This window comes from Rhinolophus sinicus, linkage group LG13, assembly GCF_036562045.2.
Source record: "Rhinolophus sinicus isolate RSC01 linkage group LG13, ASM3656204v1, whole genome shotgun sequence".
Classification (NCBI taxonomy): domain Eukaryota; kingdom Metazoa; phylum Chordata; class Mammalia; order Chiroptera; family Rhinolophidae; genus Rhinolophus; species Rhinolophus sinicus.
The window spans coordinates 41772317-41795440 of NC_133762.1; the positions used below are offsets into that span (position 1 = coordinate 41772317).

The 23124-nt window shown below is 42.5% G+C and overlaps 1 protein-coding gene across 5 annotated transcripts in view; it reads right to left on the reverse strand.

Annotated features, from left to right (window-relative positions):
• The window catches only part of DNAAF9 (dynein axonemal assembly factor 9), a 116835-nt gene that overhangs the window by 54337 nt on the left and 39374 nt on the right, over positions 1-23124 (reverse strand). For 4 of the 5 annotated variants that reach the window (XM_074318062.1, XM_074318061.1, XM_019733763.2 and 1 more), the window contains 11 exons: positions 20882-20937; positions 17885-18020; positions 12515-12596; positions 11526-11562; positions 8501-8588; positions 7339-7415; positions 5453-5497; positions 5052-5097; positions 2175-2286; positions 1346-1416; positions 346-396 (listed from right to left, as the gene is read on the reverse strand). In XM_074318062.1, the coding sequence (XP_074174163.1) occupies positions 346-396; positions 1346-1416; positions 2175-2286; positions 5052-5097; positions 5453-5497; positions 7339-7415; positions 8501-8588; positions 11526-11562; positions 12515-12596; positions 17885-18020; positions 20882-20937 (801 nt within the window). The remainder of the gene's footprint in view (positions 1-345; positions 397-1345; positions 1417-2174; positions 2287-5051; positions 5098-5452; positions 5498-7338; positions 7416-8500; positions 8589-11525; positions 11563-12514; positions 12597-17884; positions 18021-20881; positions 20938-23124) is intronic. The other variant, XM_074318060.1, reaches the window with a different exon arrangement.

Below are 23124 nucleotides of genomic sequence, written 5' to 3' on the forward strand. Positions count from 1 at the left end.
TATATTCACCAGAGGCAGCTCTCCTTGGACTAAAGCTTTAATCTCTAGCTCTGTATGCATAGGCCATTCTGAGATCTGCTTTTAATGGTATTTGGAGACACACACACACACACACACACACACACCCAAAAGGTTTAAGTGGTAGAAAGAATCCCTCTAAGTGTGTACCCCATAAATGGTTATTTCTAGAGCTCTACTGGGAAGGGAAAGAATGCAAACAGGAATTGAGCCAAAGAAGTACAGATCCTTTAGAAGAGCCCTAAGATGAGATATTTTAAATTACCTTTATAAATTGTTTACATTTCATTTTGATATATTAACACTAAGAATAAGAAGGCTGCTTACCTTCACTCCTTGCTGGGTTTTCTCAGACAATTTTACTTCATTATCGTCTACCTGTGTCCAAAAGGAGTACAGATTTTCAGGTACTATTTCAAGGGCAGAACTCTGCTAGGTGCCCCTCCCCCACCCCGTGTTCAACTATTTCCAGGGGACTGTCTGGGTGTCCCTCCACCAAATCCAGTCTCTCAGGTCTGACAGGTGGCACAGTTGGCTATTGGTCATCAAGGCTCAGAGCCCAAGGCCATGGTGGGCTCTCTCACTGGGACTTGAGGTCCAGCTAAATGAGCTTATGATATGTAGAGAGGATGTGTTACTCTCCCCTTACATTTCACTTCAGAGAACAAAACAACTATTTTTAGGGACGAAGCAAAGACAACATAAAAATATTTTCTGAGCACATTCTCATTTAAACATGTTCATGTTAGAAGATAACTCTTGTTCTTCCCTATCCAAGTCAGAACTGTAGAAACAGAATATAAACAGCTTCTAAAATGGGTACTTAGATCATTACCAGACTCACTGCTGTCATACTTTCTACGTTCCAAGGCACCCGAGTTTCAGACCAAGTCCCACCAAGGAAGATGGGACCTTTCCACACATAGAGAGAGACACACTGCTGTACAAACTTAGCACTAACTATTCTCATCAGACAAGGGAGCCACATGATCCACTCATTATCTGTGTGACCTTGGACAGGCTGACCAATTTCTAAGCCTCAGCCTCCTCATCTATAAAATGAGGCTGTTAATTTCTTCCTTTCACAATTTAACAGGGACCCAGATAACTTAGTTCCTTTCTTTTAGAACTTTTCCAAGATTATAAGAAAGTTAAAGAAACTAGATTCGTTTGTATAAAGAGAAAGAGCTGAGATAAAAACTTCCACTCTTGAACAGTAGCTAGTTCAGGATCTGACATTCCACCAGAGACCCAATGAAGAGGCCCTTCCTCAAATGCTCTCCCGATTTCTCCATGTTTACGCCCACTCCACTTGAACGACACTGACCAGCCAGGAGCAGAATCTGGGTACGGCGGCTGTCAGGACTATGGAGCTGGTTTCTGTGGTAACAGTGCCATCTGTAGGAAGACCACAGACATACAGGTTACTGCCCACCACCTGAGCCCACCTTGCAGGCCCCAGATGGCTAACGCCCTTCCGCTTCTCAGTAGCAAGGGCTCCTCTTATTAATACAGAGTCTGATGCCCTCAGAAAATGAAAACTTCCTCATCTGGTGACAGGGAGACTAATGAAAGGTTTCCCCATGTGATTAACTCCATTAATTTTTACAACAAATAGAAACACACATTTAAATGAAGAGTTCTGGGAATTAGTCCTTTTTATTTACAATTTTTATCAAGGTAGTACATGGGAACATAATAAAAATCAAACAAAACATGATCAGGCTCATCCTACCAGCACTGGATATTATCATTCTCTAGAATTTTTTTGTCAACATAATGGGCAAAAAAACTGGATCTAATTGTTTCAAATTGCTACTTCTTGACTACTAGTAAGGCTGTACATATTCATATGTATGCATATGTGAAGATAATATATACGTTATATATAAATATATCTCCCTGTTTTGTTCTTCATGTCTGTGAACTGCCTATTTGTATTTTTTGCCCATTTATCATTGGGTAGCTTGTCTTTCCCTTATTAATTTGTAAGAACTCTTCATTAAATTAGGATATATTCCTTGTTTATTATAAGTGTCCTAATATCTTCACAAGTTTATTGCTGGTCTTTTGACTTAGTTTATGGTTTATTTTGACCCCCCCCCCAAAAAAAAAAAAATTTCAAGCTTTGCTCTCCAAAGACCATAGATACTTACCCTTTTCTTTCACCAAGATCTGAGATGTTAAAAATGATTCTGAGAAGACCACAGATCCTAAGCACCCCCTTCCTCCCAGCAAGTCCGGAATGTCATAGACAGTCATACAAGCCTATAGCAAATTAGAAAACAGAGTTAGACCAGTTGTCAGTCTTAAACCTTCAGGGACAGATCCGTAAAAAACAGCCCACAAAATACTGCTTTAAGTTGCATTTCAAAAGAATACTGGAGAGTCTCTAAGAAAAACTCAAGTTATCCTGAAATATATCAAAGCTGGGAGATGACTTCAGGATTACACAAGCTTCCTTACAATTACTTCATGATCAGAGACACACTTGGGCTAGGAGAGTATCTTTATGTTCCTATAAATTCCCTCAAACTGCTTATCCTCCCTAACAGGCAACACAACCGCCTTCATTCTTAACTGTGATTAGCCCCCAGGTGGAGGGGTTTCTTCTAGGCTTCTGTACACTCACATACTCTTCACATCCCAGCACGTCCATACTCTCACTAACTCCTGGTTTGGTGAGCGCTCAAATTCTGAGCAAGTCTGGAAAGGTGGTCATTCGTTTGGTATATGTGTCTTCATGGATATTTTGGGGTACATGTCAAAACCTACAAATGCTACTTTCAGTACCAAGAAAATTAAGGTATTTAAGCTTTTATGGAAAGACAAAAACTAGAGGATTCAACAAGCTAGAAAAAAAACTGGAGCAACTCAGACAGAGCTCCTGAATGGCTGGTAAAAAAAAGCCCTAATTTATCAGTTAAAACTAGTGAAAATGGAACAATTCTGGGGGAATCTAGCAGAAATGTAGGAATTTGTATGAGCCAGAGCCAGGGTCTGAGATGACAATGACAATCTGTTGAGGGACATGGGTGTAGGTAGCACGATGAGCCCTCTCAGGTCCTGTCCCCTCCTGGCCTGACGTCACTAAATGGCTAGGTGCAGATCTCCTGAAGCCTGGGTCCCATTCCACCCTTAGGACAGAGACAAAAAAGACCTAGGGCTCTTGAAGGAATTGCTAGATTCTTAAAAAAAAAAAAAAAGTTGAAAAGAAAACACACACAATTAAAGCCAAAGTGCTAATTTTCCATGTTGTCATGATAAAAAGAATATACAAAGTGACAGGTAGGATTTTGTATTTTAGCTAACTTTCTAATTAGTCTCCACAATTGGAAAGTTAATCTAAATCTGTTTCAAATAATTCTGAGCATCTGAAGACACAGAACCTTACTGGGCTACATGGTTCCTCTTAAGTGACAGTGGGAACCCCACGTCTTTGGTTCCCAGATTAATTAGGAAGACAAATCCTGTGGGTTCCTAATCTCTCACTTTCATATTTGGCATCTAGTATTGAGTAAGGGGAGAGAGAACATGAAAAAGAATACATGTAGCATTTGTTAGACACTTGCTGTGTGCTTCCCACCATGTGGCATTGGGAGAAAATATATAAAACATGGTCCCTATCTTAGGAAACCTTCTAATGCATACAGCAGTTGGAGAGATGAGAGCATTCTTATAAAAAGTCATCATATGACACCTTAGTATAATTACTTCCTGATTTATGTAGTACAAACTGTAAGTACTTGTGAGGAGAAATCAATAGGGAAGCTTGCAGGAGGCAGAACTTCCTTTCTGCCTGGAAGAGAGGATGGGATTTCGACAGAAAGCACCAACTTCCCATTTCTCCTTTCCAATCTCATTAGTGGCTGCTGAATGCATACTCAACACAGTAGTGTGAGTCTACTGGACTCCTAATCACCCACTTCTGTGCAAAGCACCTTCCAGAGCACTGCACAAGAGTCTAAGGAGGGAAGTCAGGGAATTTAAAGTCTGGCAAGGAGATACAGCATTATCGCCTAAATATCAGAAAGCATTTCCCAGCATCTTGATGATGTCATAAAAAAGTCTCAATTAGTTCTAAAAGAACGTCAACACAAAATGCAGACAGATATAGGAGCAGATACATTATAAAAACAGAAATTACTCACAACCTTAAAAATTTCTCTCTGTACATAACACTACTGCTTTTCCACTGGTGATGGTGGCAGGCTTGCATTTGCATTGAGTCACCCATCGCTGCCCACCTAGCTCTGTTACCAAAAACTCACTGGAATTAAAGCTCAGGCAGTAGGCACAGAACAGACTCAAGGTATAACTTGTGCCCACATACACTGCAACCAGGATCCTGGCTGCATGTCCACCATCCTCTCATGCATTGCTTGCCAATCTTCACATCAGGATGCACTAGAGTAAATGAGGGACGCGGCTTGTGGCTGGGAGCAACCAGTCTAGAAAATCTGGCTCCCCTAGGCCATGCCAGCCCACCCAGGGACCAATATTTTTGTATCTCTAAACCATTCCCCTGACCTGTCGGTGTGCCCCCAGCACATGGGTCGGAAAGCTCTGCTCTGACTACCCCACTTCCCTCAGGGCTCTGGTTTTTTGTTTTTGTTTATTTTCACAGGCCTCTGATAAGGGTATCAACAGAGGCCTTGGAACACTTAGAAGCCACTGAAAACTTGTCGGTCTGTGTTGAGGCAGGCTTCTCAGCTCCCAGAGAAATCACAGTCACTTGGAGGAAGCCCTTCTAACCTTAGGAAGAGGGTTCTTTCCCTAGCCCCCAGCTAAGACCTTGGACTGAGGGGCGCCTAGGCACAGGAGTGTGGATGTGGCGGCCTGGCACAGCCACCTGGGCACCCTCCAGAAGCACAGGCCCACCACAGCTGCAGCTGGAACAGTTCTGAGAATAGACCAGTTTCCTCAGGTACGTAATGGGATGCCCAAGACTCCCACCCACTCCTACCTCACCCCTTACAGATGTCCCTCTATAGGCCATTCCCTGCCAGCTGACCTGTAAGAACTCTGCTTACCGTCTTCACAAAGTATAAGCTATCTTCACTGTCCAGAGGCACGATTCTAGAAGAGGAAAGACATGGGAGGGACATTCATTGCATTTACAATGTTCTCTTTTACCAACATGGCAGCAACCCAGAGACCCAGATTTCTCTCATGGGTTTTCAAAATACTGGGCTGCATGCATGCAGAATTAGTAGGCAGGCTACTTGGAGGGAACTGGGCCCACAGCCTGCTCCCACCCATCAAGTGTTCAGTGGGAAGCACTAAGCGTACAAGGTCTCGGCTGAGTACAGCCAGCCTCAAGCTCAACCCTGGAGTGAGAAGACCACCCCTCTAGCAGCTATAAGGTAGCCTTTCTTCTGTTTTTGCTCCCAAAACTCGCCCAAATGAGGATGCACCACAAACAAATACTCACCTTCCCTGATTATTCACAGCATGTATATGAAAAGCCATCTTGGAGCTGCAGACAGAAAACAAAAGCAAAGTCAACCTGTTCTTGCTGACCACAGGCAGGTGCCTCCCCAGACACCTGCTGCTGCGCTGCACCTGCGCTGAGCCCGTGCCAAGTGTGGGGCCAGCATCTCACTCCAGTCATGGCCCGGCCTCTGTGTGGATTCTCAGGGCGATCTTGACTTTTGGACAGAGCAGGAAAGAACCATGTGACAGGAGTGTTGCCCACTGCAGACTGGGAGTGACCCTCTAGTGGCCCGAGGTCTCCTAACCCATAGCTTTGACGTAGTGTCCTGATCCTCCTCCTCCTTCAGCACCTTTGGGTGCAGCTGCCATCCCTGCTTGAGGCCCCAGCAGAGGTCCTGTGTTCCTCTTGGGAGGTGACTTGCTAACCTGATGCCGTTCAAGGGTATTCAGTGAGTGACCTTGTGGAGAGAAGGGCGTGAGGCTCTAGGTAGAGGGCTGGCCCTGGGAGACTCTCCTCCCATTGCCTACTGTTCTCTCTTTGTTCCTTCCTTTAGCTAGTGTGGTACGCCCAGGCTTAGACGGCCTAGGGATTGCGAGGTAGCCTGCCCTGGAAAGGCTGTGACCTGGCAAGGCCCAGAGGAAAGGAGGAATGGAATGTCTATGTCAGCCATGTCTGTGGTAACAGAGACGACCAGAGTCAGAGCAGCTAACATTTACACGCCCAATCACTCTACGAGGTGGAAAGATGAGGAAACAGATGCACAGAGAGCTCCCTATCTTGTCCAAAGTCACACAGCTGGAAAGCAGAGACGCCTCTTCAAACTTAGGTCAACAGGAAAAGACAGTCTAGGCCAGTGCAAGCCCTTAAGGGAACAAGCTTCCTCTCTCTCTCTCATGGCCAGAGCTACAAGACCCAGAGGAAAGGAGACCTGAGGTAAGCTTAAAATCTTGCACCAAAGAAATGTGGCCTTTCCCTCCACTCCTGGGGCTGCAAAAATAGAATTCTTCTTTTTTTTTAAAGGAGGGTGCAGCTCACAGTGGTCCATGCGGGGATCGAACCGGCAACCTTGGTGTTATCAGCACCACGCTCTAACCAAATGAGCTAACCGGCCACCCCAATAGAATTCTTCTTGTTAGATCAACTGACTGACTTATCTTTTTAAATGCTCCTTCTCACTACCCAGGGCTGTAGATGTAAGAAACTGTGAGGCATGGAGCTGAGGCAGCACAGGGCACATCCCAGAAGTGCTCTAAAGAAACTCCCCAATATTGGTGTCTTTTGCCTCCTTTGATAGCAGTGTACTTAGTGGTCCCCATATACAACAGTGGGTGAAGTGAACTAGGTTCAGGAAGGTTTAGCTATGGAAAAGGACCACACGGAGATACACTGTGACGTGCCAGGAGATGTGTGATGGGAAGATGCCGGGAGGCCAAATGTCTAGAGCGTCTAGACCCTGAGACACAGCCAAGCTCAGGGTTTCTATCATGTGAGAGGCAGATAAAGCCCAAGGCAAGCCTCTCTAAGCAGTGACTGTTTTCACACGCCCAGGGCCCCTGACTCTAACAAACCTCACCACTCCTGTTCCCAGTTTCACTTTTTTAACCTCTGAACTGCGTCTGTCAGGTCTCTAATGGGTCCAGTACTGCTCTGCCTCCCATTCCAGCGTTAGGACATGTGTCTGACTTTCTCATACACCTCCTCCATCTGTGGCTCCCTGCCCTCTCAAAGCCCTGATCATAAATGATTCTCCTCCATATATCCCATTATTTTACCAGAACATTTCTCAAAGGAGAAATGGCATATCAAATACAAGGAAGAAAAGGATCTTTAAAAATCAAACATTAAAAAACATTCCTTGTAAGAATACATAAGCCATTGCTTACCGTACGGCTGCCTTAAACTGTAGTAACTCAAAGGCATCTAACCCAGATACCAGGACCTGCTCAGCTACCTCCTTGGCCTGTAAAACCAATAACAAACCAGAAGCAATTAGCTTTCACAGCAGGAAAGTGTATACATCACCAATAGGAAGAGCCCTTCTAACATCTGGCCAGGAGAACATTGTGCCCCTCCCCTCTACAGGACTATTTAGGTGCCTGCTTTTTTTTGGCGGGGTTCACAGGAAACACTTCATTCAGGCCGGTGAGCTGTGACCAGCTGGGATGGTGCCACTGTGAGGTCTGGAAAAGCTCGTTCTCTTCCCCTGTCCCCTGGCCCTGGAGGAGGGAACTACTGGCCTCAGGGTTCCTGCCCAATTCTAAGAATATTCAAATACCTAGAGTTACAAAAGATCAGCTGAAAAACAAAGGTGTGAGAACCGACTTGAACCCAAGCTCAGTGAGGAGATGGCAAGGAGCTGGTGACTACACTACAATCTCTCTCGTATCTACATCGTACACAACCTTTCCAATGTCAAATGGCTTCCTTCAGGAAAGGTCCTATTGGCATTGGGAGGCATCAAGCCGACTCTTCACATCTCCTTACTGGGTCAGATAAGGAATCCAACTCAGCAGGGCACGTTAACCGCAAAACAGCAAGGAAGATAATGGTCAGAGGACGAGAACACACGTGCTTGTCTAGGAAAGGCAAGTCAGATTTTCTCATCTTTAGATTTTTTTTTTTTAAAACACTGAATGACAGGAAATCAAACTATGTAGCTTAACATAAACTTACCTAATTTTATTAAAATTCACAGTAGAATAATCTACACATTTTTTAACTTTTAAAAAAACTATTAAGTAAAATGACTTGCTACAGAATGAGTTTTCTGCACCACCACCGGGTATCTACAAAGAAGTGTTATTAGTTTGTCATTCATAAGACCAGGGCAGCTCGGTCACAGGCAGTACAGGCAGCGTAAGCTCAGCGCTCTAAAGGCTTCTGTGTCTGGTGCCAGCTCCACTGAGGCCCAAGCTCACACGAAACTGAGTAGTACTGCAAGGTATCAAAACAAACCAAAACCAAACCAAAAACACCCACCCAGCTGGACAGAAGTTTTACATTAAAAGAACTTCTAAGGAAAGAGAAACGTGGTATTAAAATTACCTTTGTTAGACTGGAAGTTTTAGCGTAACATGCAATACCAGCCAGAACAGCCTCAATAACAGCAGCATATACCTGGGACAAGAGCCTACTTTAAGAACAAAAAATAAGGGTTAACTACAGTATCACAAGGTTTCATCAAAAGCTGCATGCACAAAAATGACATTCCCTATGGGACTGATTTTTAAACAGAATGAGAAAAGTGCGAAAAATGGACCTCGTTGATTTCTAAAATTTTAAAAGCCATGTGCCCCATCTGATTTATACTTTTCTCTGTCAAATCATGATTAAAGAAAGAAATGCCAGCTCTTCTTAATTCTGCTCAAAAGACCAACCCTCCATGTTTATGACCCACCAATAGAAAACTGTGCGGGCTCCCTGACCCCTCAACGCACAGGAGCAGCTACCCAAGCATTCGGGATCCCTTCAGTGTCGTGATACAGACTTGCTGCTTTTCCAGGGGCCACCTGCACCACCCCATCAGGTTGTCTCCTCCCCAGGCCTGCTAAAAGCTGGCTGCTACTGGAACCTCCAGGGACAAAAGAGATTACTCTGGGGATAAGATGGGTTCTACTTAATTCAAATTAACAGCTGCAGACCACTTTCCAAGCAGCTTACCTGACCTAGAGAATAGAGCGTGCTTCTAAGGGGAAGCATTCCCCTCCTAAAGGACCACCTCCCTCCTCATCAATCTTGCTCTTTCTCTGACTTCTCACTTCCAAAGTCATTATAAGGTTTTCTTCTTTGCAAGTCTAGGGACTGCCACCAAGGTCCCTAGAAAATCCAGGTCTAGTTCCCTTTAGGGCAGGGTTTCTCAATCTCAGCATTTGGGGCCAGATAATTCTTTTGTGGGATCTGTGCTGTGCGTTAGAAGATGGTGAGCAGCATCCCTGGCCTCTATCCACTTGATGCCAGCAGTAGCCCCAGCTGTGACAACCAAAAATGTCTCCAGACTCTGCCAAACGGCACTGGTGGTGGTGGGGACTGCTGGGAGTGGTGCAGTGAAATTGCCCTTGGTTGAGAACCACTGCTTTAGGGGAAAGAGACCCAGGATCTCATTAGGATAATTACAGCAGGCGAGGAGCTGATAAAGCCTCACCTAAGAATATGTCTGTTTTTAAGCCCCAGAATCTTGTAACAGGTAAAGGAAGGCGACAGGGGTTTGAAAGCAGGGGACCACAGAAATGATCTGGCCTAACTCTCATCTTATAGAAGAAGCAAGTAGAGCCTCTGGAGGTGGAATAAGTTGTCCAAGACCACAGAAAATTAATGGCAGACTCGAACTCAGGCCTGCTCTCAGCCTGGTGCTTTCCCACTATACCACACCACACTGCCAAATCCTCCAATTTCCTCCTTGGCTCCCTCACCACGCCTCCAAGTTGTAGGTAAGAGATTTGAGTTAGGTAGAAAAAAGGGACAGAAAAAGGACATGTAACAAAATGACAGCTCCAAGCATCAACCATACCCTGAAGACCGTTGGCTAGGCAAAAGTAGAGGGGTATGCCCTGGTAGGAAGGGGTCAGGCGGGGACACTGCCGATGAGCTGGGCCACTTTCAGGTAAAACCAGAATCCCCCCCACCTGAACACTACAGATGAAGCTTTATAGAGGCCAACTTCAAAGATCTATAAAGATGCCCTTCCTCCCACCTAGCTTGATTCAAACATCACTCAGAACCAACACTGGTCAGGCCTCCCCCCTACTTGGCCTTCTCAGACAACAGCTCAATACAAAGCCGCCTGGCTACTGACTCATACCATGGGCCTGGATGGGAGGTCTGAGACCCACGACAAGGGAAGGGGCTGCTCTGTACCTGAATGGCACTGCGCTGCCTTCACTGGGACACCACAAGGCCCAAGTTCCACCAGTTCTGTGATTCAGAAACTCCCTGTACCTCAGTACCCCTCGATACCAGTCCCTGACACTGGGCACCAGGGATTTTGTTTACGCGAAATGTCTAAGCGTCCAGAATGAGGACCCAGTGCAGTGGCTAAGCACAGCTGGCATGGAAGCACAAGCAGGTACACAGCAAGACTATACATACCCACCAACATATCAGAATATGGGTCACTTGTTGATAAAGAAAACCCACACACAAAAAATTACACACATACTATAATTACTGCTACACAAAACCTGAATGTATAATTAAAAATCAAAACAAAAAAACAGGAAGATACATTTTAAGATACTATTGCATAGTGCCAAAGAAGAGGAATTATGATTTTATTTTCTCTTTTTCCCAAATTTCTGCAGTGTGATTATATTACCTTATAAAAAGAAAAACCAGAGATCTCTCTCTCTCTCATAGGAACACAGAGGACAGGCCACGTGAAGGCACAGTGAGAAGGCGGTGGTCTCCAACTCAGGAGAGAGGCTTCACCAGAAACCAACCCTGCTGGCACCTTGATCTTGGACTTCCAGCCTCCACATTGTGAGAAAATAAAGTTCTGCTGTTTAAGCCACCCAGTGTGTGATATTTTGTGAAGGCAGCCCAAACAAACTATATAACTATTAGTGAGTTTATTTCCTTTCTTTGGTTTCCTACTCTATGTGGGGGGAGAGGTCAACACTAGGATCTTTCTAATGTTACTCAGCCTGAGTTCAGACCCTAGTTCTGTTCCATAAGTCTGTGTGTCACGTCCAGAGGAAACACTCCTCAGACCAGAGGGGGTTTCACACAGATTCTTCCAATGGGTTTCAGGATGCTTTATTTTAGGAAATCCCCCAATAAAAAGTGCACTATGCAGAAAACGTTAAGAAGAGTTACGCCACTTAAATGCATGGATGTGCAGGTAGGAATTCTCTTGAGTTCTGGAAGGAGAAGCAGATAGTAAAGGTGGCAGGGTCTCCAGCCTGGACTCCCAGAGGGGCTGGGAACCTCCTGGGAAACTACAGAGCTCTGCTCATCTCATAAAGCAGACATCTTATCCACTGCTGATTTCAAAAGGAGGAAGACAGAACAGCCGTAACTTCTGAGTAACCCAACTTTGAAAATAAAATAAAATAAAATAAAAATGAAGACTTACATTTGTTCAGTTTTCTTGGGCAGCTTGTTGTCATCACCTGTGAAAGAGGACCTAATAAGAATGTGACAAGATCACAGGAGATGCAAACACTTTACAATGGAGCTAGAATTTCTTAATTTAATTCAAAGGAGATGTCAAGAACTACATTTTCTTCCTTTTATGTTAAATACTGTACAAGCACCAACGACAGTGAAACCCAGCTTCTCTCAGGACCTTTAGCCCTGACACTGACAACCCACTCAGCATCACCACTAAACCCCAGAGAACACATACCAAATCTTAGGTTCTGGAATGTTTTTGCTTTTACTTTAATTTTCTAAACTAGGAAGTGTAAGTAAGCGGCTCAGTTCTGCCTTTCTTCATTTCCTTAAATTATCCGACCCAAGTCATGCTTCTTTCAGTTTCCTGACTCATATAACAACATCCAGGAGAAAACCTGGTTTCTGACGTACTGTGGAGCAGTGCTGAGATCTTCATTCTAGAGGTTCTTTTCCCTGTCTCTTTGGATGTCTGTAGTTTCTGGTTACCTCAGCAAGATGGGCAGCCCCGGTCAGTCTTTCTGGATGGAGCCCTGGCTCCTACGACTGTTCCCAGCACACAGGTACCCTCCGGCCATGGCCTTTCTTCACTGTCCTCACACAAAGAGTTGTGTGGGCCCCTGGCTGAGTCATCCAAACTCCCACTGCAGCCCACACCTTCTGTTATCTCCACCTAGAACTTATTCATCTTTGCCTTCCCTCTGACCCTGAGGGCACGGGCTTGCACATGGTTAGACTGACATATGTTGAGCCAATTGTTTTTCCTCCTGAAATACATTCTGTGAGAAATGTGTCAAGCACATCAACCCTCCACCTGCAATCAGAGAGGGAGTTGGAGGCATACAAACTGGGCAACATGAACTTCTGACCAAAGTAGTAAATCATGAGTCCCACTTCATGGGAGAAAGTATTCATTAAATAAGTTGATAAGATGACGACATAGGGACTTACCCAAGTAAGGAATGTAAGTAGCTCCAAAAAAGTATGTTCTTGAACAAGCAAGGGGTCCCTTTGGTGAGACACACTGTACTACCTGGATGTCAGAAAACAATAAAAACAAAAAATGAGCAGGGACTTAGATGTGTACTGCTAGAGAAACAAAACGTCTATTAGTTAATGGAAATCAATTTTATTTTATCAACAGCTGATTTATTATCTTTGAAAGGCATAGGGGAAAAGATCACCTTTAACAGTTATTTTTCCACAGGTAACTTGTGTGTGAGTTTATGTATGTTTGTTCTTAATCTTGGCTATATTGTAAGGTTGCTACTGGACACTTAGTCATTCCAGAATGCGAGTGAATTTACAACTTAAAATTTAAAAAAAATAGAGGAAGTGTGTTTGGAATTTGACTGCCATTAATATTCAGTTCAGAACTTTCACAATGGGGACCTTGGCTGACATGACAGGCAGATGTGGGGGGAAGCTAAAATTCAGGAAAGGAGGGTGCTACCCAGGTCCCTACCTTCATTTGTATTTTATCTCCATACACAGGTCTTGCAGAAGAGAAAATGACAAAGTTCCCTACATTTGAAAATTCTTATTCTTCTTCCCTGTTTGGTGTTCATTTATAAAGAGATGGAATGGTGTTCTTTTCTCTTTTGAAAATCCAGTGTTTCATCAGGGTTCCTAGGACAGCATGTACAAAACTAAAAAATGCTACCACAAGAACTAAACTCACTATTTTAAACTATACAATTCAGTGGTGCACTAATTTTATCACTGTGTTCTTCTGTCCTTAATATTCCAAGATTCCCTTTTATTATTTCCTTTCTATTTTGACCAAACTTCCTTTAGTCATTCTTTTAGGGTAGGTGTGCTGGCAACAAATTCTTAGTTTTCCTCCATCTGAAATGGATTCCCCCATGTCTTGATTCTCCATTCTTGAAGGATATTTTCACTGGATATAGATTTCTAGGTTGACAGTTCTTTCAGCACTTGAAAAATGTGCCACTTCCTTCTGGCTTCCATGGTTTCTGATGAGAAATTCACTTTCATTCAACTTGTTTTCCCCTACAGGTAGGGTGTTGTTCCTCTCTAGCAGCTTTCCTTTGTCTGTACTTTTCAAGATTTTTCCTTTGTCTGTGCTTTTCAGAAGTTTGACTCTGCTATGTATTGGTGTGGATATCTCAAGGTTTAATCCTGTTTCAGATTCACTAAGCTTCTTGTATTTGTAGGTTCATGGATTTTTTGCCAAATTTGGAGAATTTTCAGCCATTATGTTTTAAAATATTTTTTCAGCCCTATCTTCTTTCTCCTCTCTTTTTGATACTCCACTGACATGAATGTTAAGATTTTTTTTTTGTGATAGTCTTATAGGCCTCTGAGGTTCAGCCTTGTAGTGCATTTCCTCTGCTGTTTAGATTGGGTAATTTCTATTGTTCTGCCTTCAAGTCACTGATTCTTTACTCTCTTTTCCATTCTGCTGTTGAGTCCATTCACTAAGTTTTAATTTTTGATTATTATATTTTAGCTCTAAAATGTTCATTTGGTGGCTCTTCTTATCTTCCATTTCTTTGCTAAAACTTGCTATTTTAAAACTTATTTCAAAGCTATTTGTAATTGCTTGTTGAAGTATTTTATGGTGGCTGCTCTAAATCCTTGTTTGTTAATTCTCACATCTGTGTTATCTCAGTGTTGGCGTCTGATATTTGTCTTTTCTCATTCAGTTTGAGATTTCTGGTGATTTTCCAATTGAAAGCTGGACATTTTTTAGTGGTTTCCACAGAGTTTGCAACATAAATTTATAACTAATCTAAGTCCACCTTCAAATTACACAATATTACTTTATATGTAGTGCAGGTACCAAAGTATCCATACTATAGTACAGATAATATCAGAGTACTACCATTTCTTCCCTCCTATCCTTAATAAAATTGTTATTCTTCATTTCACTAATCCATATGCTATAATCACCTAATACATTGTTACTAATATTAGTTATCTTTTAAGATCAATTAAGAATAAGAAAAATAAAAGAGTTTTATTTCCTTTTATTTTATTCCTTCTTTGATGATCTTCCTTTCTTTACGTACACCCAAGTTTCTGATCTATACAATTTTTTTTTTAACAACTGAAGAACTTCTTTTAACATTTATTGCAGGACAGGTCTGCTGGTGATGAATTCCCTGTTTTTTGTCTGAGAAAGCCTTTATTTCTTCTGTACTCCCCCCCCCCCTTCTTTTGAATGATAATTTTGCTGGATATAGAATTCAGGTTGGCGGGTTTTTTCCCCAACTCTTTAAATATATCGCTTCACTCTCTTCTTGTTTGCCTGGTTGTTGATAAGAAGTTCACTGTAATTTTTATCCGTGCTCCTCTATAGGTAAGGTATTTTTTTCCTCTGGCTTCTTTCAAGATTTTCTCTTTATCTTTGATCTGAAGTTTGAATATGGTAGGACTAGGTGTAGATATTTTAGTATTTATTCTCCTTAGTATTCTATGAGCTTCCTGGATCTGTGGTTTTGTATGTCATTAATTTTGAAATATTCTCAGTCATTATTACTTATGTTATTTCAGATATTTCTTGTGTTCCTTTCCCTCTTTCTTTTCCTTCTGATATTCCCATTATATGCATGTTATTTTTTTTTTTAATTGTCTCACAGTTCTTGGATGTTCTTTTTTTTTCTTTTTTCCCCCCACATTGTTTTTTCTCTTTACATTTCAGTTTGGGAAGTTTCTATTGATCTATCTTCAAGCTCACTGATTCTTTCCTTGGCTGTGTCCAGCCTACTGATGAGCCCATCAAAAGCATTCGTCATTTCTGTTGTAGTGTTATTTCTAGCATTTCCTTTTTTATTCTTTCTTAGAGTTTCCATCTCTCTACTTACATTATCCATCTGTTGTTACATACTGTATACTTTTTCCATTAGAGCCCTTAACATATTAATCATAATTATTTTAAATGCCCTGTCTGAAAATTCCAAAATATGAGTCATATTTGAGCCTGGTTCTGACAGTTACATTGTCTACTATGTTTTTTCTTGACTTTTAACATGCCTTATAATTTTTTGTTGAAAACCAGACAATGTATCAGGTAATAGGAACTGCAGTAAACAGGCTTTAGTATGTGAGGTTTTGTGTTACCCTGACAGGGAGTTGGGTTGTGTTCAAGATTTTCTGTAGCTGCAGGTGCTTCAAATTCCTTTATTGTCATTGTATTTGTCTCTCCTGTTGTCTTTGGGTTTCCATAAGAACTCCTTCTTAGATAGTTTGCATATTGAAGCTCTTTCAGCAGTAATCCCCAATTATGTTGGAAACCTGTTGGTGTGGTGTTAAGATAATGGAGGAGGGGAAATGTTCTATAATCTTATGATTAAATCTTAGTCTTTTAGTGGGCCTGTGTACCTGGGCTAAGACCTTCACAAGTGTTTCTTAACTTCTTTGTTTCTCCTCCCTTAGGTGAGACAGAAAAGCTAGAGTGCGTGAGATAGTCAGGGAAATGTCCTTTCCCAAGATGGAATACAGTTCTGGTAAAGTCTTTTATCCTGGAGAGTAGGCCTTTGTTATGGAGGACTTTGTTATAGCCTTTGTTATATTTCAAAATTCTTCTTCTTCTTTCCTTGACAGAGTCACGAGGGGATTTTTCTTTTCTTTTTAATTTTTTATTAGGGAACAGTGTGCCTTTTCCAGGGCCCTTCAGCTACAAATCAAGTTGTTGTCCTTGAACTGGCAACCTTGTTGTTAACAGCTCGTGCTCTAACCAACTGAGCCACCTGGCCGCCCCTCTGGAAGTTCAGTGGCAGCTCGCTGTCTTCAATCTAGTTTTGGAGGGCACAGCTCACTGGCCCATGTGGAAATCGAACCGGCAACCCTGTTATTAAGAGCTCGCACTCTAACCAACTGAGCCACGCGGCCGCCCCATGAGGGGATTATTCTTGGTTCTTCACCAGAACCTGACGGGGCTCCTCAAAGTTAAACCCGTAAATGTGTGGAGGTCCCTCTAAGGCTGTGCCCCCTGGAGTCGCGCACTCTCACATAGTCCACATTCAGCCTCTAGGAATTCATCAAAATTATCATCTGAGTGTGGCTTTGGCTCTAGGTACGCATACAGTGGCTGTGACTCTTTGGATTCACTTGTTTCTACAGATTTCAAGGTGGCAATTTACCTTGAAATTTCAGTTCTCTAATGACTTCAAGAGAAGTTGTTGATTTTCAGTTTGTTCAGCTTTTTGCCTACTGTAAAGATGGCAGGAATGCTTTACAAGCTCTTTACACATTAGAGCTAAAACCGAAAGTCTTCGCTGGATCTTATTTAAATCTTGTGTTTGGCAGGTTTTCTCTAACACTGCTTCAGTGGGTGAACAGGGGAACCTGCCACTTCATTTCTACCAGGTAGAAATGGAAGTCTAGGTTCTCCACTCAGCCTTTATGACACCTAGGGTGTGTGTGGGTGTGTGTGTGTGTGTGTTTGGTGGGGGTGCACTTGTTACTGTTGGGCAGGTATGGGTTCCCCTGTATACCTCTGTTGATACCAACCTGGCTTGGCAGAGTGACTGACACCATGGGTAAGGGGTGGCTTTGTTACTGATGACTCTCCATTGGCCTCCAATGATTCTACCCCAAGGAAGGGCACCTTGTTACTGGTGGGTGGGGGTAAAGGTCCAGGCTCCCCTGTGGTCTCCACTGATATTCTGGGGTGGGGGTTGGGGGGTAGAGTTCATTACTGCCTGGTGGAGATGAAAACCCTGGCTTCCCACTTGACCTGCTGACACTACCCTGACAGGGGTGGGGTAGAAGGTGGCACTCCATTATAGCCTGGCAAGGGTGGACCTTCTAGGCTCTGCACTGAGCCTTTGCTGGCAGGTGTGGGGGTGGAGATGCAGTTTTTTCCTGAGAAATCTGGCTAGAGTAGAGCAGCTATGTCTCAAAGTTTTCTGTCTTGCTTGGTTACCCCTTTCCTGGTCTTTTGGCTAGAGAGAGCAGACTTTTCTTAGGGCTTTTTATGTCTGTGCCTATTGGCATCTCCACGTTGCCAGCTTCTCCAGGATCCAGAATGGGATATACAGCAACCCCAGAAAACACACCACCATTTTGCTCCTTTGGTTCTGAGGTCGTTAACCAGTCTGCCTTCCTCTCTCCATCTTTCAGAGTCTTCTTATGTTTGTTTTATATACAATGTCCAGGGTCTTTAAATGTACTTAATGGGAGGAACAAGGAAAAGTATGTCTATTCCATCTTCCCTGAAGTTTTCACTCCAAAACAACTTCACGTTCAAGGTTTAAATCAACACACTAACTGGAAAAGGCTCCTTTTATCCAGACCCCCTCCCTCCTATGTAATAATAAAACCAATTAAGGAACAGGCATTCAAGCCACTCACCATGTGTTTGGCAAAGCTCCCACTGGAACCAGTGTTGCGTACCAGGTGCCCTTCAGAGGGGAAGTTGAAGCTGCCAGCATTTAGGTTTTCTCGTGTGGAGTGATTACCAAAGAGAACGAATGGCTGCCGATTAGGGCTAGAGTGGCAAATTAACAACAAATAATCAGAAAACAGATGCCTGGCGAGGGCAACTTCCCAGTGAGTGAGTTCTTGGGCTTTTCTGAGTGGCTTCCTGCAGTCTAAGCAAAGTGGTTAATGCAGTCCACCTAATGCTCCTTGCTGGTTGGGAGGGGATGCCAGATGTCTCTGACTCCTCTTACTGACCCATACAGATCAGTCATTTAGGGACATATCTAAATGCAATCCAAGTTTTTATCTTCAGCTTGTCCTACTTCTTGATGAGAAAGTTCCATACATTTGCAGTGATGGAACAAAATCCCAGTTTTATAAAATAACATTTTAATAGAATGATATCGATTGTGATACTAAGACTATAGACTGGGGTGTCCAAACTGCGGCCTGCGGGCCAACTGCGGCTCATGATCCTTTGTTCATTGGTCCACAGCAAATTCCAAAAATATATTTAGTTTACTTAAATAAACCAGGTGAGGCAATACGTACTTCACCTCAAGTGAGTGGCCGGCTGTTTGTGTATGTTACCGCATATGGCCCTTGGTGAAAAAGGTTGAAAAAAGTTTGGACACCCCTGCTCTAGACAGACAATAGAGTTGTTAGTAACTCCTGAGTAACTGTCAGGAGGGGAGGAGAGTAGGGTTGTAAGAGTTCTCAGCATCATCCCCTACCTGCCCCTGCACCTATTCCCTTCTTCCCCCCTCTCTTGGCTGGACTTGTCTTTTTTGTTTTTTTGTTTTCACTTTCTGCTCATGTCTCAGCCCACTTCAATCGACCCTGCCCCCAGGCAATTCACTCAAATTGCTCTTGCAAAAGTGACCAAATGCCTTTCATGCAGCATACAGCAAACTCAATAGACAGTCTTCAGCCTGCCCTTTTTGGTCTCTCAGAAGTACCTGACACCCTCCCCCTGCAAAAGCTATTGTTTCTAGGTCACACTCCTCCTTTCCCTGGCCTTTGCATATTCCTAGGGTTTTACCTTCAGCTGTCTGCTCTTTCCTCTCCTCTCTCATGACCTATCCCCTTCCAGTTCTTGCAGTAATTAAGCGGCACCATCATCCATCCAGGAACAGAGCCAGGCCTGAGAGGCCTCCTTGACTTCTCCTGCCCCTCCCCTCTAAATCCAGTCAGCAACCCAAATTTCACTTCTAGGTGTCCATTTCCCTCCAGACACATGGCCACAACCCTAGTTCATGCTGCCATGGGCTCTTCCCAGGACAACTGCAATGCTCCCATGCAATTTCGCTGCTTCCACACGTGCCCTCCTATAATCTATTGTCCACACTGCAGAGAGGATGCTCTTTTAAACATGAAAAGCCTTTAATACCTTTATGTTATTTTCAGGAGGAGGGCTGAAATCTTTCACATGGCCAACAAGAACCTGCATAGTCTGGCCTGGCCAACTTCTTTCAGTCCATGTAAGGCCACTGCCCCTCAACTCCCATACTCCAGCCAAACTCATCTTCTTTTACGTTCCTTACATTCTCATCTCAGGACCAGGATCTTTATTCATCATTCAGATCTTCCCCCAAAGGAGGTCATGCTCTCTAGCTATGGTCTTTGCAGTAACATGTCCTGTTCTCCTTCATGCCACCAATCAGAGTTTGTAATTATGTGCTGTCTTTGTGAGGTTGCTTGATTAATGTCGTCGCCCACCATACTCTACACTCCCTGAGGGCGGAGACCATGTCTGGTTTATTTTTTAACCATGTATCTCTTGCTCAATATGTCATGTGTTCTCAATAAATAGTCAATGACTAAAAGATATTTTAAACACACAGTTTCTGCGATGGACGAAATGTATCCCCCCAAAATTCTCACGTTAAAATCCTACCCCCCAAAGTGATGGTATTAGGAGAGAGGGCCTTTGGGAGGTGAGTAGGTCATTAGGGTGGATCCCTCATCAATGGGATTATAAAAGAGGCTCCAGAGAGATCCCTAGCCCTTTCTGCCATGTGAGGTTATAGTGAAATGACAGCTGTCTATGAGAAAGTGGGTCCTCACCAGACACTGCATCTGCCAGCACCATGATCTTGGACTTTCCAGCCTCCAAATATGTGAGAAATAAATGTTTTTAAACCATCTAGTTTATGGTATTTTTATCCGAGCAGCTAAACCAGACTAAGACAGTTTCCTTTCTCCCCTCCCCTTTCCTTAAATTGCCCTTAATATGTATCATGTGGGAAATTCTTTGCATTTCTTTCCATTACTCTTAAAACTACTTCCTTAAGCTTCAGGCAAACAGGGGTTCTTAAAAGTAAACATGACTGATTTTTCTTCTGAACCTTAATTCAAGCTAAATGACACTGTGGAAAAAAAAGATGACTCTGAGTCGCAGCCAGGGCAGTGTGTCTCACTATCAGATTGGATTGGAATTGGGAGAGGAGAGGCATTATCTACTCAACTATTCCCTGCTGGGCCCTCCTGATTATCATGACGAGAGGTGCTGAAGAACACACCAAGAGAACAAACACAGCGACCCTCACTGCTCCCAGAGCCTTCCTAGGGCTGGACCTTTATGCCAATCCTTTTTATTCCCCACAAGCTAAGGATGATCCTTTCCCAGCCCTTGGACACGCTGCTTCCTCTCGCTTTCCTTGGCTAGGAATGGAATAAAAGTTTCTTTTTTTAGATTTCAGCAAGCTACAATGTTTTAAAAGCTAGTTTACTATAAAACTATATTTAAAAAATACAAAAGCAGTGAAACAGACAATTTTACAGAGCATGGATTTTTCACTCTGATAATTAAAGTCCACCTATATTTTCCTGACTCTATCTTCTGGATTTAGATGCTCCCCCACACCCAATCCCCTTGTCAATTCATTTTCTCAATTACCATTCACCCTTCTTCCCCACGAACCTTACCTGTTTTCAGTTATATGGCTGGAGATCATTCCATGACTGAAATAACTTCTGAATGGCTAAAAAAGACGCCAACATTGTATATATTTAGACCACAATTTTACAAAACAAACACAAAACCTCTTATGTATATTTGTATGTACATATAAATATATATACATATATAGTATGTATGTGTGAGAAAGAGAAAGATACATGTTTGTAAGTTATTATAAGAACACGGAAGGGCACATGTGGTAGGTAACATGAATTTGGCGACAGGTAGCAGAAAAACCAAAAACAGCAAAGAAAAAAAAAAAAGACAAAAATTGCAAAATAAAGGCAAAGGAAGGTAAAGAAAAGAAATTCTTGGGCTGGCCTGGCAGCTCTGGTGGTTGGAGCACCGTGCTCCTAATGCCAAGGTCGCCAATTCGCCTGCGTGCACCCTCTATAGCTAAGATTGTGAACAACAGCTCTCCCTGGAGCTGGGCTGCGGTGAGCAGCTGGAGGTTGGCTTGAGCTGCAGCCGGCTGCTGTGTGCTGCCATGGGCTACTGTGTACTGCCATGAGCGCCGGTGGCCAGCGTGAGTGGCCGGCAGCCAGTGAGAGCTGCTGTGATCGGCTGACCGGCAACTGGCCACCGACTGCCTCAGCCAGGGGAGCGCAAGGCTCCTAATACCAGCATGGACCAGGGAGCTGCGTCCTACACCAGTAGACTGAGAAACAATGGCTTGAACCAGAGTGGGGGGGGAGGGAGGCAAAAGAAGGGGGGTGGGAAGAAAAGAAATTCTTGTCAAATTTTACAGGTTGTAACTACTGAAAAGAAATTGGAACAACTACCATCCAAGTTACTAAACATGTGGGAATATTTTCTCCTATTAAAATTTTTTTCTACATTTTCAATAAGGTAACATGTTAATTCTAATGACAGAATTTAAAATCAGCAATGAGGAAGAATCCAAGGAACTCAGAATTACACTGACAGATGTCTTCCAGGAAACCAAAAAAGTACTTCTCAGCTTTGGTGTGTACATGCTAGGCTAAACACTAATCAAAAATTGATATGCAGGATATATGTCAAAAGGGTTCAAAATTTCAATCCCTTTAAATAGCACCTATTGGGGTTTTCTTCCCTGATTATATAACGAATATATGCTTATTTTAGAATAAAATGAAAACCATCTATAATCTCTATGAACTATTAACATTCTGGTAGATTTCCTTCAAATCTTTTTTGTATGGTACATCCACAGAACATACACGATTGTACCAAAGTTTATTAAATAGTCCTCTATTCTTGGAAATTTATGTTGCTGCTAACTCTTATATAATGAATAGTACTATAATAAACAACTTTTCATAAATTTTATCTGCAGCTCTGATTATTTCCTTATGCAGATCTGGAAATAAAATTATAGGGTAAAAAGGCAGATTACACTGCCAAACTGTGTTTCAAAAAAGTTTTAGCAAGGTACAGTTCCACTTACATGAGCGAGCGTGCCTGTCTCATATCACCATAAGCACTGTCCATTAAATGTCCATTTAAAAATATATTTACCAAGTTGATAAATGAAAAAATGGTACTTCATTGTTGTTTTATTTTATATCCCTTTGATTTTTAATTAAGTAGAATATTTCAGTTATGTTCAATGGACATTTGGATTTCCCTTTGGTAATTAACTGTTTACTTACATCCTCTGGATGTTTATCAATTGGAGTTGTGGTTTTTGTCTTACTAATTTGTAAAAACTCTATATATTAATAGTAGTCAAAATTTACTGAGGATTTACCATGTGAACTGTGATAGGCACTTAAATGTATTAGCTCAAGTAATCCTATTTACAACGTATGTGGTTTATTCTGTAATTAAGCCCTCTCTAGAGATGTGTTGCCTAAGACATAAATAAAAGTTAATTAACTTTGTTCCAGGTCACAGAGGTAGTGAGTTGCACAGCTGGGATTTTAACTGGGTAGTCATTTGTGAAAAAAGATAAAATTAGATCCATATTTCGTATCATACACACACAGAAACATCCCAAATGAATTAGGGACTTAAATTTTAAAATTAAACTATACAAATACCAAAAGGGTGAATTACTCTTTAACCTTAAAGCCTTTCTCTATACAATGACTAAAATTCCAGAGGCAATTAAAAAAAAATTACAGAGATAAAAAAGTTTGCACAGCCAAAAATATAAATAAACAAAGCAAATGATAAACACTGAGGAAATATCTGGAATACATGCCACAGACAAAACGTTAATAGC